Source organism: Sphaeramia orbicularis, chromosome 4, assembly GCF_902148855.1.
Source record: "Sphaeramia orbicularis chromosome 4, fSphaOr1.1, whole genome shotgun sequence".
In the NCBI taxonomy this organism is placed as follows: domain Eukaryota; kingdom Metazoa; phylum Chordata; class Actinopteri; order Kurtiformes; family Apogonidae; genus Sphaeramia; species Sphaeramia orbicularis.
Window position 1 is genome coordinate 57790764 of NC_043960.1, and position 15811 is coordinate 57806574.

A 15811-nucleotide genomic window follows, 5' to 3' on the forward strand; every position below is an offset into this window, starting at 1 on the left:
CCGTCAGGTGTGTTGGAAGAGGGAAACATCTAAAACATGCAGGATAGTAGATCTCGAGGACCAGGACTGGCACCCCTGCTCTAGTGGGTGTGTCCTGAATCCAGCCTGGTGTTTGACTGACAGCTGGGTGTGCACTGCTGGTTCAACTCAGACCAGGGTTTAGGGACATTTGGACACCAGGACATAGGCTCCAGTTGGGACGGGTCCATTTGGGGACAGTTCAGGTCCTTGACACTGCCTTCAGGACTCTGGAACTAGTGGGGTGTGGTCCGGTCCACCTAGAGGTGACTGAGCAGCAGCTCTGTGAGTCTGTGACGTCAGCATCAGCTGATCCAGGGTCTGGTTTTCTCTGATTGGACGGTTCAACTGTAAATAGAATCAGACAGAGGAGAGGACAGGACTGAACAAAGACATGTGACAACTATCAGGAAGTGGACATGGAACAGTTCAGTGTGTCCACAGGACAGGAAGAGGAGCAGTGGGTACACACACACACACATATATATGTATATATATATATATATATATATATATATATATATATATATATATACACTGCTCAAAAAAATTAGAGGAACACTTTTTAATCTGAGTATAGCAACCTATCAGTCAAACTTCTGGGATATTGATCTGGTCAGTTAAGTAGCAGAGGGGGTTGTTAATCAGTTTCAGCTGCTTTGTTGTTAATGAAATCAACAACAGGTGCATCAGAGGGGCAACAATGAGACAGCCCCCAAAACAGGAATGGTTTTCCAGGCTGAGGCCACTGATACTTTTTTTCCCTCCTCATCTCTTTTGGCTGATTTTTTACTGACTGACTTTCTACTGCTGTAGTTTTTCATTTGGCTTGGATCAACATCTCTGTTGATAGCATGGTGCGGTACCTGGACGCTACAGAGGTTGCACAAGTAGTCCAGCTCCTCCAGGATGGCACATCAATACGTGCCGTTGCAAGAAGGTTTGCTGTGTCTCCCAGCACAGTCTCAAGAGCATGGAGGAGATTCCAGGAGACAGGTAGTTACTCCAGGAGAGCTGGACAGGGCTGTAGAAGGTCCTTAAACCCTGAGCAGGATCGCTATCTGCTCCTTTGTGCAAGGAAGAACAGGATGAGCACTGCCAGAGCCCTACAAAATGACCTCCAGCAGGCCACTGGTGTGAATGTTTCTGAGCAAACAACCAGAAACAGGCTCCATGAGGGTGGCCTGAGGGCCCGACGTCCTGTAGTGGGCCCTGTGCTCACTGCCCAGCACCGTAGAGCTCGATTGGCATTTGCCATAGACCACCAGAATTGGAAACTACGCCACTGGCGCCCTGTGCTCCTCACCGATGAGAGCAGGTTCAACCTGAGCACATGCGACAGACGTGAAAGGGTTTGGGGACGCCGTGGAGAACATTATGCTGCCTGCAACATCATTCAGCATGAGCGGTTTGGTGGTGGGTCAGTGATGGTCTGGGGAGGCATATCCCTGGAAGGACGCACAGACCTCTACAGGTTAGATAATGGCACCCTGACTGCTATTAGGTATCGGGATGAAATCCTTGGACCCATTGTCAGAACCTACGCTGGTGCAGTGGGACCTGGGTTCCTCCTGGTCAACGACAATGCCCGACCTCATGTGGCTAGAGTATGCAGGCAGTTCCTGGAGGATGAAGGAATTGATACCATTGACTGGCCCCCACGTTCACCTGACCTAAACCCAATAGAACACCTCTGGGACATTATGTTTAGGTCCATCCGGCGCTGCCAGGTTGCTCCTCAGACTGTCCAGGAGCTCAGTGATGCCCTGGTCCAGATCTGGGAGGAGATCCCCCAGGACACCATCCGTCGTCTCATTAGGAGCATGCCCCGACGTTGTCAGGCATGCGTACAAGCACGTGGGGGCCACACAAACTACTGAGTATCATTTTGAGTTGCTACAATGACATTTTGGCAGAATGGACCAGTCTGCTGCATCATTTTTTCACTTTCATTTTTGAGGTGTCTTTGATTTCCCCCCTCTATAGGGTGATCATTTTCAGTTCTGTCAAATTATGTGGCATCATTTTGTTACTAATACATCACCTACTTTATTATCAGGAAAGATATTCAAGATCATTTTTCCCCCGTTTAGATCTGATGTGTTTTCGAAGTGTTCCTCTAATTTTTTTGAGCAGTGTACATATATATATATATATATATATATATACACACACATACACACACATACACACACACACACACACACACACACCAATACAGAGCTGGGCTGTCCTTGTCCCACCACTCCACCAGTATGTGCTGATGTGACAATAGAGGGAGAATGGGTCGATCTGTGGTCACATGACAGGTTCCAGTTAAACTTGGATGATGACTGGGGTGTTGAATCTACAGATGTTTACATGAACGGTACCACCTGAACCCACATGGAAAAGGTTCTAGATTGGCCACTGCTTAGACCCAGGTCCATCTAAACCGTCTGCCTGTCTCTGAGACTCATGTCTGAAGCACCCATCCATCCATCCATCCATCCATCCATCCATCAGTGTCAGTCAGTGTATCAGTGTGAGTCCTCGTTACCCTCTTGGTGTCCTTCAGGCTGGTGTATTTGTAGTTTGGTGGTTCCAGACTCTGGACCAGACTCCAGTGCAGATGGCGGCTGCGGTCCATGAACTGTCTCGTCATGGCGAGCTGCTGTTTCAGCATTTCAATAAGAACGATCATAGATGGGTTGGAGGTGCTAAAAGCTGTTGGACAGAAATAGGAAACATGTAATATTCAGCACCTCAAAGCCAAGCACATGAACCAGGCTTATAGAAAAGCCCCGCCTGTTTTGGATCTTCTTTAACCTCCTAAGACCCAGGAAATGTCAGCAAAGTACAAGCTTTTTCATTTTTTATTAAGTAAGTGCCTATATTGGAAACATCATGATGCAACAGTTTTTTCAGATGCAGTTTTTAAAATTTTTATGGAATGTCCTTTGTGGTGGACAGTTTTCTTTTTCTTTTGTATAAAGTTGTGAAACTCCTGTCCACAAATGTGGACAGAAAACCCATAGCTGGGTCTTACGAGGATAACTTGGAACCCCCACGATGAGAACTGATGGAGCCCGTCCACACCACAAACAACATCAGTCCACTACAGTTTACTATGGTTTGGGCCTTTGGTCACATGACACCGGCGTTGTCGGTGCCTGAAACTGTATTTTTGTAGAACGGGTCCCAGAGCGTAAACATGTCCCAGCTCTGCCCTGGTGTTGGCGTATGGATAGGACCAACACCACTGTATGGAAACCATGACGCCATAGTACCATGTGACCAGAAGAACAAAACCCCAGACGGAACCTCTGATGACAACGATTACAGAGTTATGTTTGCGCTGCAGGTGCTGCTAAGTTTATGAGCACTAGTACAACTAAACCTGGTGATGGCGTATGAACTGGAGGAGGAGCAGAGACACAAACAGATCCACGTGTCAGATCCGTTTAAATTCACCATGTTGTCCCTGTAGAAGGACCTCCTGCACATGCTCGGTGCATTCTTCTGTGGTTTGAGTGTATCCTGTCATAAGCTCTGTCTGTGTTTGTGTACAGCACCACATATAGGTGTGGCATACGTATTACACTGTTTAACCCAGTTGGACCATTTCCACCTGGATGCACATATTTATGGAAACCATACGAGTATGGATGACAAACTATTAGAATCCACTAATGAAAAGAAAACTAGAAAAAGAAAACTACCAGGAGTGTAGGGGTGTGGATGGAGCCTCAGTTTGATAGTTAACTAGTCAACAGTTATTAGGGATGGGAATCGATAAGAATTTAATGATTCCGATTCCATTATCAATTTTGCTGATCAATTCTCATTGGGTGTGGTGGGGGGTGGGGGGTGGGGGGGGTGGAGCACTGTACTGTGAAAGTGAAACTTACGACACTTTATTAATTCCTGTCTCCTGTTGTGCACCTAATTTCCTTTCCCCTACCTTTGGAAACTTTTATTTGAGGGGGCAGGACGTTTGTTTCCCGCACCAGAACCGGGCCCAGATGACACCTGGTGTTCACTCTGCTGCTAGATTCACAAGTGTCACTAAGTAGTGAATCAAATACGTGACATTCCTGTAAATGAACACACATGAACACATACTGTGGACAAATGTTGGAGTATATTGGAGGGATTCCACCCTTTTAAAGAAACAGAAGCTTTGACAGTGTTCCAGTGGACCTGGTGTCGTCTTTTTGGACAGTTTCTGCTTTAACACCATGTTGGCTACGTTCTAACCAAAACAATGCAGTGTTCGTGTGACGTCATCACGCATGCACAACAAAGGCAGAATTGATAAGCAGAATCGTTAAGCAGGCAAATGACTCCAAGGAATCAAGCTACTGGGAACCGGTTCTCAAAAAGAACCAGTTCTCGATTCCCATCCCTAGTTATGATAGATAAGTAGTTTCATATTTGACAAATCTGTTGATTATTTCTTTGAATAATGCTGATGAAAATGATGAAAAAGTGTTTCCTACAACTCAAGATGACATCCTCAAATGGTTTAGTCCACAGAAGTGTACTTTTTGGTAGGGAAACCAGAGTACAATTCAATGTCAAGAAACTGGAATTTTGTGTAAGTATTGGCTCAAATCAGTTGTTAAAGTTACTTCAATCCAGTTGTACAGTATTTACAGAATGTGCAGGATGTAGGATGTTTGTTTACTTCCTGTCCACAGCTCTGATGTCAGCAGGTTTTCACTGACATGTACCTGACTGTTCCTGATGATGACTTTTATTCTTCTGAATATTCCACGGCTCATGAGCCTCAGGTGCACTGTACTGAAAGGTTCTGTCGCCCTGGCAGAGCCTTGTGTTTCTGTTGTAAATGGGTTCTTACCATGCACATACTGTGGAACACCGATAGAAATGTCTTCCGGACCAGGATCCTTGAGGCTCCGCCCACAAGTACAACCACCTTCCAGAGGAGGAGAGTCAGACATTAACAACAGGAGTGTAATATAATACAATATTATTAATATAAGATAACATAAAATAATATAATTAATGTAAAGTGCTTCACATATAAAAATCAGTAGCCCCCCATCACACACACACACACACACACCCTGCTGTCCATGTAACCAGTGTTCATATGCATAAATAACGGTACACAAACATGTTGAGCACAGGAGGACCATAAAACTGGAGGTGCCGTCTGCCCCCAGCAACCCCCCCGCCCAAGAGACAAGGGCTATTGACATCAGCTGGATCCATGACAAAATAAGCTCTATTCTGTGTGGGGGCGGGGCTTGTTGTTTCTGGAACCAGTAGTTTCCAACAGGGTTCAGACTCATGGATGATGTGAAAGAGTGAAAAGTGTGGTGCACATCTTATCTCCACTGACACTCTGTGACAGATGCTGGAGAAGACATACGGACTCTGTCATGATCACTACTAGAACTTAAAAAAATAAATAAATGATGCATCTCCCAGGGTTCCCACAGGTTCAAACTTTTTAAGACCTTTTTAAGACACTTGGAACAAAATTTAATGCCTATTTCATGGTCATACTGGCAAAAATGTGTGACTCTTAGAATTTAGGAAAATATATTTATTTCCTCCAACACTTTGATTCCCACCGTTCAGAGTCATTTCTCACCGGGGCCAAAGTTGGAGATAACTGGTTCCTAATTTCAACATAAATTGTTGTGTTGGAACAGGTGGAACTGAGTCGACTAATGTTACTGTCTGTAGTTTGGACACATTTAACAGGTTTATGGAAACACAACTGAAGACCTACCAGATCAAATCTAACACCTTTGAAAGACTTTTTAAAGTATTAAATGCAGATTTGTAAATTCCAGACTTTAAAGACCCTGCAGGAACCCTGATCTCCAGAAGAAAATAAATGCATCATTTCTGGTGATATTTCATGAGCATGGTGTGGCATAAACATGGTACATGTGAATGTTCTGTGGCTGGTACGTGTCAGACCAACAGATGGAACCCAGATGGAACCCAGTGTACCCCTGTGGGACAGATGGAACCCAGATGGAGCCCTCTGGGACCGGGGACTGAGGTCTTACTATCATGTGGTTCAGTGAATCCACGCCGTCGCACGCCGCCGGATGCTTTTGTATCCTGGCTGCGATCCGAAGTCGTTAACGAGCAGTTCGGACTGGTGTCCGACACTGAACTTGTACCATGATCTTCTGTCTTCTGGCAGGACAAACGTGACCCTGCCAGTGTCCTCTATGACCTCTGACCCCGGCTCCTCCTCCTCACCCTCTCCCAGTATGTGCTCTGAGATCTGACTGGTACTGGATTCAGTCCAGGTTCACAGGGTCAAAGTCACTGTGGTAGTCCAGCACCTCCTCTCCTTCAGTCCATCTGAGGGTTCCAACATAGGAGAACCGCAGAGCTTCTGTTGGAGGAGCAGAGACACCAGACAGACCAGTCAAGGAACTCTGCAGCCACTGTTTAAACCAAAGGCCAAGTGGAGAAATGGATGAAACTACCTGCACCAGGACCAGGTTCAGGACCAGGACCAGGACCAGGTTCAGGACCAGGACCAGGTCCAGCCAAAGTCTACATCAGTGTCATTCACTACAGTTTCACCTACTATTTACCCTCCTGCCAGACCCAGACCCAGACCCAGGCCTAGATCCAGGACCACTGCCTGCAGCAGTAGAATCCACCAGGCCCAGATCCAGGACCAGACCCAGGCCCAGACCCAGGCCCAGACCCAGGCCCAGGCCTAGATCCAGGACCACTGCCTGCAGCAGTAGAATCCGCCAGGCCCAGACTCAGACCCAGGCCCAGACCCAGGCCCAGGCTCAGGCCCAGGCCCAGGCTCAGGCCCAGGCTCAGACCCAGGCCCAGACCCAGGCCCAGACCCAGGCCTAGATCCAGGACCACTGCCTGCAGCAGTAGAATCCACCAGGCCCAGGCCCAGGCTCAGACCCAGGCCCAGACCCAGGCCCAGGCTCAGACCCAGGCCCAGACTCAGACCCAGGCCCAGACCCAGGCCCAGGCCCAGACCCAGGCCCAGGCTCAGGCCCAGGCTCAGACCCAGGCCCAGACCCAGGCCCAGGCTCAGACCCAGGCTCAGACCCAGGCTCAGACTCAGGCCCAGGCTCAGACCCAGGCCCAGACTGAACACCAGTAAGTGTGCGTCTGCTCCTGTCAGGCTGACCTTCACAGACCTCCTTTCTCCTGCTGATCCAACCTGTGTGATGCCAAATGAAATGTGCTTGGATCCTGTACAATGACAAATAAAGCTTCTTCTATATAATCTACTTTCAGTTTCAGCATTTGATACAGTATGTTTTCTGTAGTGAATTAAATATGGGCTATGATATTTGCACATCATTTCATCCTGTTTTTATTTCCATTTTACCATGTCCCAACTTTTTTGGAATTGGGAATTGTACAACATATCCAACGTACATTAAAAATAATGGCTTCTTTAATCTATTTTCCCACCTTTTCTCCTGTTTCCTCAGTAAATCCAGGCACAAGGTCGTCTAATCCCATCACATTAATCTTAAAGTCTGTGGTGGTGACACAAAGACACAGTGTATTAGAAAACAGGACTGATTCATGAACCCCGTCATGAAAACAGCTGAAGTGAACACTGTTCATCAAAACACTTTACATTCTCGAAAACATTCAGACACAAGTGTCAAAACAGACACAAACTCCAACAACTACTTTTTCATTTGAAGTGAATGTTCTTTGGTCTGACCTTCAGAAGAGGCTGAGCTCATTTCACTGCCGGAGTCGTTTGAATGACGGTCCACAGGAAAGAGTTCCTCCACAGACAGCGCCCCCCGCAGGCTGGAGGTAGAGGATGGTGAGCGCTGTGGACGACTGGGGCGGGCCTTCCTGTAGGTGGACACTGGGCTGTCTGGAGGTGAAGGGGGCGCAGAAGAACGACGGGGGGACGGAGAGAGAACAGCAGGGCTGGGGGGGTTCAGAGCTGCACCGGTCCATCCAAGAGGAGACCTATGGCGAGGAGGGGACGGGTCAGAGGGCGAAGGGCGCCGGGCAGACGCCACAGAAGACCCGATGACTTTATGACTCTGTCTGTTTGACGTCTGCGGGGGAGGAAACAACATTTGGATTTGAGGATGGTCCAGGTCCAACATGGACCCGTGTTCAGCAGCTTAGTTTAGTTCCACTGACAAGAGGTCATGTCAATATATACACCATATATACAATATATATGCACCATATATACGCTATATACACACTACATATACACCATATATACACTACATATACACCATATATACACTACATATACACCATATATACACTATATGTACACCACATATACACTACATATACACCATATATACACTACATATACACCATATATACACTATATGTACACCACATATACACTATATATACACCATTAGATCACTACATATACACCATATATACACTATATGTACACCAACATATTACACTATATATACACCATATATACACTACATATACACCATATATACACTATATGTACACCACATATACACTATATATACACCATATATACACTACATATACACCATATATACACTATATATACACCACATATACACTATATATACACCATATATACACACCACATATACACTATATATACACCACATATACACCACATATACACTATATATACACCATATATACACACCACCATCTACACGATATATGACAACCACATATACACACCACATATACGCTTTATATACACCACATATACACTATATACACACCACATATACACTATATATACACTACATATACGCTATATATACACCACATATACAATATATATACACCACATATACACTACATACACACCACATATACACCATATACACACCACATACACACCACATACACACTATATATACACCATATACACACCACATATACACTATATATACACTACATATACACCATATATACACTATATACACACCATATATACACTAAATACACACCACATATACACTATATATACACCACATATACACTATATATACACCATATACACACTATATACACACCACATATACACTATATATATATACACTATATATATATATATATATATATATATATATATATATATATATATATATACACACACACACACACATATACACACACACATATATGTATATATACACATACACACACATTATATATACACACCATATATACACTACATATACACCATATATACACACTATATACAAATCATGTATACACACCATATATTCACTACATATACACTACATATCACCAACTATATATATATATATATATATATATATATATATATATATATATATATATATATATATATATATATATATATATATATATACACACACATACATACACACACACACTACATATGCACCATATACACACCACATATACACTATATATACACTACATATACACCATATATACACTACATATACACTATATACACACCATATATGCACTACATATACACCATATATACACTACATATACACTATATATACACTGTATATGCACCATTTATACTCTACATATACACTATATATATACTATATACACATCATATATACACTACATATACAATATATATACACTACTTACACACCATGTATACACTATATATACACTAACCCTAACCCTATATAGAAGACCCATACACTCTCCGTCCCACAGCCCCACTCTTCTTCTCTGCCTACAGCAGCAGCCCAATGTTCTGTCCCTTTTCACTCCCCATATCGATTCACTCCACACCCTGGTTTACAAATCTGTCCCATTCACTCCATCAAAACATGCAGAACCCCTCAGCCAGCAGGACGCCCCCCGTCAAGGACTAGGGTGGACTCCCAGGTCCTGCGGCCCCTGGTACAGACATGAGCGGATCCAAACTCATCACTCTGGTGCTACTGAATGTTCGACCTGTTACCAACAAATCCTTCATTTTAAATGATTTCTTCCGTTCTAAACACCTGGATTTCCTGTTGCTCACAGACACTTGACAGAGGGATGTGGACCTATGACATGAATGAACTGTGTCCACCTGGGATTTGCTGAATATAAGACAACAGGACCAGATTTAGGAATATTAGGCTGATTTGTGCTGGACATTTCTTGCAGTGTATGGTTCTTACCTTGTCTGTGGCTCTCATAGAAGCAGCTGTTCCTGGTCTTCTGGTGTGGTGTGTTGAACCTTCAGACTCCTCCAACAGTCTCTTCATGTCCTCCTCATCACTGTCCACACTCACTCCACTCACTCCTCTTGCTGACGGTGTCACTCCAACCACAGGCACTGAAGCGTCATCAGATGGGGGCATGGCACCAGACTGGTTTCTTTTTGGACCCGCGGTCACAGCAGATCTAGCTGTTGTGTTCTTGAGGAATGGTCTCTTGTCCAGACTGTGGTCAGGGCTGAACCGGGCTGACAGAACCGTGGCAACCTCAGCTGACTGGGCTCCTGCTGCTGACACGCCCAGGTCATGCCTGCTTCGCTTACTTCTAGAGCTGCGGTTCTCGGTTTGTGCAAGCGGACTTAAGGCAGAACTCTGGGAACTATGGTGAGAAGACGCCAGATATCTGTCCAAAAAGATGAAGATATGAAGATAAACATGAACATTGACTGCAGTAGGTAACTGAGGGCTTCCCTACGTTTCCTCTATGTTGCAGTTGCACTCATGGCATTTGGGGTTTTGGTATTATTTGAGTACAAACTCCATATTTTATATCAGTACAGTATTGATTTTAAAAACACAAAGCTTGAAGATTTAGACATAACACTCAAGACAGCAAAAGAAAAAGACTCATTTGCAGGGTTTGTACACATTTTTCAAGGTCAAATTCAAGCACTTTTGAGGGTCATTTTCTAATTTTCCAGCCCAGCCCCTTATATCTACAGGAATACATCTACTCAGGATAATTTATTTTAAGTTTTTATCACAATGATGTACGTTGCATTATGTATAAACATCTAAAGTTATATTTCAAAACAGCAAAAAGTTAAGAAATGAAAGGAGAACACAAAGTTTAATCCACAAAAAGGGAAGGTACTTGGTGTTCTTCAGACACACTGGAACCAAAAAGACAAAGAGAATCATAACAAGATACAAATGGACCTCGCGTAAACCTGAGAGTACCGCTAATTTAGTTTTTTTTTTACATGTATCCACACATATCACCTCTGTAAGGAGCTTTGGCCTTCCATCTAACCTAGACCTGACCCACTTTATATTACAAATGCATAAATGCATCCCATCACAGAGTCAGAATTACAAATACTTTCAAGCACTGAAACTCAAATTCAAGCACTTTTCAGACCTTAAAAACACAACATTGAAATTCAAGCACTTCCAAGGATTTAAGCACCCATACCAACCCTGCACATGGGCTTTGATGATCAAAGTATCTGAAAAATTCCAACACACTCGAAGTACTGGCAGGGTGTGATTTGTCATAAAAACAGAAGAAGGGGTCTTTTTTTAATCATGAAAAAACAACAAATCAACAGGTAGGTAACGGTGGGCCTTATTACACATCCAGCAGTTGAACATTCATCTTTAATGCAAGTGTTTAATATCTATCTATCTATCTATCTATCTATCTATCTATCTATATAGATAGATAGATATACAGATATATATAGATAGATATAAATATATGTCCCTCTCTCTCTCTCTTTCTCTGTCTCTCTCTCTGTTTCTCTCTGTCCCTCTCTCTCTCTTTCACTCTCTTTCTCTCTCTCTCTCTTTGTCTCTTTCTCTCTGTCTCCCTCTCTCCCTCGCTCTCTCTTTCTCTCTCTCTCTGTCTCCCTCTCTCTCTCTCTCTCTGTCTCCCTCTTTCTTTCTCTCTCTCCCTTTCTCTCTCTCTCCCTCTCTCTCTCTGTCTCTCTTTCTCTGTCTCCTCTCTCTCTCTCTCTCTCTCTCCCTCTCTCTCTCTCTCTCTCTCTCCATCTCTCTTTCTCTGTCTCCCTCTCTCTCTCTCTCCCTCTCTCTCTCTCTCTCTCCGTCTCTCTTTCTCTGTCTCCCTCTCTCTCTCTCTGTCTCTCTCTCTCACTATATACAGCCTGTACGGCTGCAGGTCCCAATGTTAATACCGATATGTCGGACTGTGGGAGTAAATGCTTTTAACTGTTTTTAACTTCATTTCCCATCATAGATATACTGGTACTGCACTTCTGTGACTGTAAGGCTACTGTATTCCAAAATGACTAAATACTGGTCCTATTAACTTGCTGAGATATTTAATGTGTAGACGGGACTATTCCTCAACTGTAGGAACCAAAGTCAACAGATACAAACATCTACATTTGTCAGAATCATGTCGATACACACACAGACGCTCTGAGACCTTCCAGTATTATGATTATGACATAGATGTTATTGCACTTGGTTCTGCAATTCTTTAATCCTGTTCTACATTATTTAATTTATTTAAATAAAAAAGTGATTTTTATTTCTGTTTGAACTTTGTTAATAAAAACTGATCATGGCACATATGACCAACATAAACTGACGTAAACTGGTGTAAACTGATGTACACCAATGTATACCTACACCTGGGCTCTAGTCTCTACCCGGGGTACTGGTCTGAACCTGGATTCTGGTCTGTACCTGGGTTCCGGCCTGTGCTGAACTGGGCTTTTGCTGAGCGTTGCAGATGTTGGAGCTTTCTTCAGAAACCTACTCCGTCCTCCTTCCATAGATTTCTGAGGTTGAACAGAGGAGAGTTCAGCTCAAACAGAATGAGGATCCACTTGGACAGCAATAACATACTGCATCACTTTGCATCATCTCCTTCCTTGGTTTACCGGGGCTGAACCCCCTTTCCTCCATGGTTACCTCAGTGCCAGTAGATCCCAGGACGCCCACAGCTCCTTCAGAATCAGAAGTGACTGAAGGGTCATTCAGGTCTGAGGTTAGAGCCTTTGGGGGAACAGATGTGCCCTTCACTACACTGTCCTAAAGGACAAACCAAATATGGGTCAATGTTAGTGAACGAGATGTAAGTTCAATATAATATGATACTCCACCACCTTTGGATTAACACACATATAGTGCTTTTTACTGATTGGTGACATGGATCCTTTGACAGACATGCATGTTAATATCGTTCACATATGACAAAATATGTTATTTAACAGTGTGAAGATTTATTTGGACCAAACAAATATCCAAATGTACAGTAAAACCACATTTTTCAGTTAGACATTTATTATCTTTTTAGTCTAACCACTGGTTTTATGTCCCACATGGTAAGGTCTAATAGTACTGGTCTACATGTAAAATACTTCCAGGATAAACGTAGTTAAACTTTACCAAATTTGAGTCACTAATAAAGAAAAATTAAGTCCAAAATGCTAGTTGGTTGTAGTTTCCAAGATACAGTCTTGGTCCAAAATGTGAAATTCTGAGAATTAATGAGAGAATGGGAGACAGCTGGAGAGACAGAAGACAGCTCAGAAAGACGGCAACCGGGGCAGTCTGGCTCAGCACCCCAAACTGGGCCTCCTGTGAAAGAGGACCCAAACAAGCTACGGAACAAACTAAGGAGAGATACCCCGAGGGGAGCCCGAGAAGGGGGGAGGTAAGCACCACAGCCGGACAGCTACAAGGTTAACGAACAACAGCAATGGACAAATGTTGATGAGCTGAGAGTGTTGTTTATGTGGAAAGATCTCCAAAAACGAGAGAGGCCAAACGATCCGCCAAACGAAGGCAAAATGCAAGGAGCAAGTGCAACCACCACAATGCACAGGTCTACGATCTTCTCCCCAACCCATCCAACCTGCACTGCTGGGGGTTGGCTGAATCACCATCATGCCCCCTTTGCCAGAAGAGGGGGACCATTGAGCACATCTTGAGTTGCTACCCAAAAGCTCTGGGAGTAGGCTGTTACCGCTGGCGGCATGACCAGAAGCTTAAAACCATTGCGGACACCACTTGCTGTGCTATCACCACCTGTCGAAGGTCCCAACCCAGGAAGCATACCATCAGCTTCATTAGAGCGGGAGAGAAGCCAAGAACTGCCTCTGAAACATTAGGGTAGTGATGGGGATGAGACCGCCTATGTTGAGACCGAGTCAAGACCAACTGTTTGAAGGGTCGAGACTGAGTCAAGACCGAGTCTTTCCGGAGTCGAGACCGAGACGAGACCAAGACCATAAAAACAAGTCAGTTTTTATAACCATGATTAAATATCAGCCAGTTAATAATCAACAGTTAGGCCTACAGACTAAGACAGACTGGGAACTGTTTATAGGAAAAGTCTGGCACACTCTTTTCTACTTAACCTCTTTATATGGACTTTTTTACTATCATTAAAAAATCCCTACCATATGCATCATCTTCTGCCAATTTTTCAAAACTGCGTCAACAGCACTGCTCTGTCATCAACATGTTAACCCAACACCCGATTTCCGGACACATTTACTTTCTGCAGATTTCACACTGAACTGTCTGGAACACACTGAAGAGGCAGAACCATGGCTCTGCAACCAGGTCCTTGGATACTTTCTAGGATTAAACTTGGAAGAAGGTGGGCCATTGATATTAATCATCATCAGGCTGACATACAGGGGTTGGACAAAATAATGGAAACACCTTAAAAAATCAACAAAATATAATTTAATATGGTGTAGGTCCGCCTTTTGCGGCAAATACAGCCTCAATTCTCCGAGGTATTGATTCATACAACTTGTGAATTGTTTCCAAAGGAATTTTAAGCCATTCTTCAGTTAGAATACCCTCCAACTCTTTAGAGACAATGGCGGTGGAAATCGACGTCTTACTTCAATCAGTCAATCATCAATAAACTTTATTGTCATTGTACTCCATGTTACAATGAAATTTGTGCAGGCCTCCCCCCCCAGTGCAATTCAGCATAAACAAGATAAAAACACATAGTATATAATAAGACTTAAAAAATATAGTGATAATAAAAATCTTGAAATAATATTTAAACAAGACAGTTAAAAAACTTAAAGGCTTTAAAAGTTTAAAAGTTTAAAAAGGCAGTACCCCAAGTTTACTTATTTAAAAGCCTTATAGCCCAGGGACAAAAAGTGTCTCTGAGCCGGTTTGTTCTACTCCCCAGAGCCCGATACCTCCTCCCTGAGGGTAGGGGGTTGAAGAGGCACCGGCCAGGGTGGGATGTGTCTAGCAAGATGTTCCTTGCCCTCTTCAACCCTCTAGAGTTTGCAATGTCCTCCAGGGAGGGCAGGGGGCAGCCGATGATGTTTTGTGCTGCCTTTATGACCCCCTGCAAGGCTTTTTTGTCCTTGGCCGTGCAGCCGGCATACCACACTGTGACACAGTATGTCAGTACACTTTCCACAGTGGAGCGGTAAAAAGTCTGTAGCAGATTCACATCCAGGTGGCATTTTTTTAGTAGTCTTAAAAAGTACAGTCTTTGCTGCGCTTTGCCGACTACTGCAGCTGTATTCGTGTGCCACCTGAGGTCATCTGCTACATGTACACCCAGGTATCGGAAAGAGGAGACCCTTTCCACACAGACACCATCTATCTGCAGTGGGGCGGGGTCTGCTCTGTTCCTCCTCCAGTCCATCACCATCTCCTTAGTTTTGCTTGTGTTCAGATGCAGGTTGTTCACTGAACTCCAAGCTACAAGTCTCTGGACCTCCTCCCTGTACGCTGTCTCGTCGTCCCTGGAGATGAGACCCACCACAACGGTGTCGTCAGCGAATTTAACCAGGATGTTGGAGTCATACAAGGGGGTACAGTCATACGTGTACAGTGTGTACAGGAATGGGCTCAGGACACAGCCCTGAGGGGAG

The 15811-nt window shown here is 44.0% G+C and overlaps 1 protein-coding gene across 1 annotated transcript in view; it reads right to left on the reverse strand.

Moving 5' to 3' along the window:
* Positions 1 to 33: 33 nt before the first annotated feature.
* Positions 34 to 15811, reverse strand: part of LOC115417634 (uncharacterized) — a 23862-nt gene continuing 8084 nt past the window's right edge. Inside the window, exons 6-15 of the mRNA XM_030131645.1 lie at positions 15122 to 15801; positions 13888 to 14047; positions 12858 to 12977; positions 12630 to 12724; positions 10158 to 10599; positions 7712 to 8063; positions 7450 to 7517; positions 4862 to 4939; positions 2558 to 2724; positions 34 to 366 (exon numbers count right to left, since the gene is read on the reverse strand). Coding sequence (XP_029987505.1) covers positions 2698 to 2724; positions 4862 to 4939; positions 7450 to 7517; positions 7712 to 8063; positions 10158 to 10599; positions 12630 to 12724; positions 12858 to 12977; positions 13888 to 14047; positions 15122 to 15801 — 2022 coding nt within the window. The 3' untranslated portion in view covers positions 34 to 366; positions 2558 to 2697. The remainder of the gene's footprint in view (positions 367 to 2557; positions 2725 to 4861; positions 4940 to 7449; positions 7518 to 7711; positions 8064 to 10157; positions 10600 to 12629; positions 12725 to 12857; positions 12978 to 13887; positions 14048 to 15121; positions 15802 to 15811) is intronic.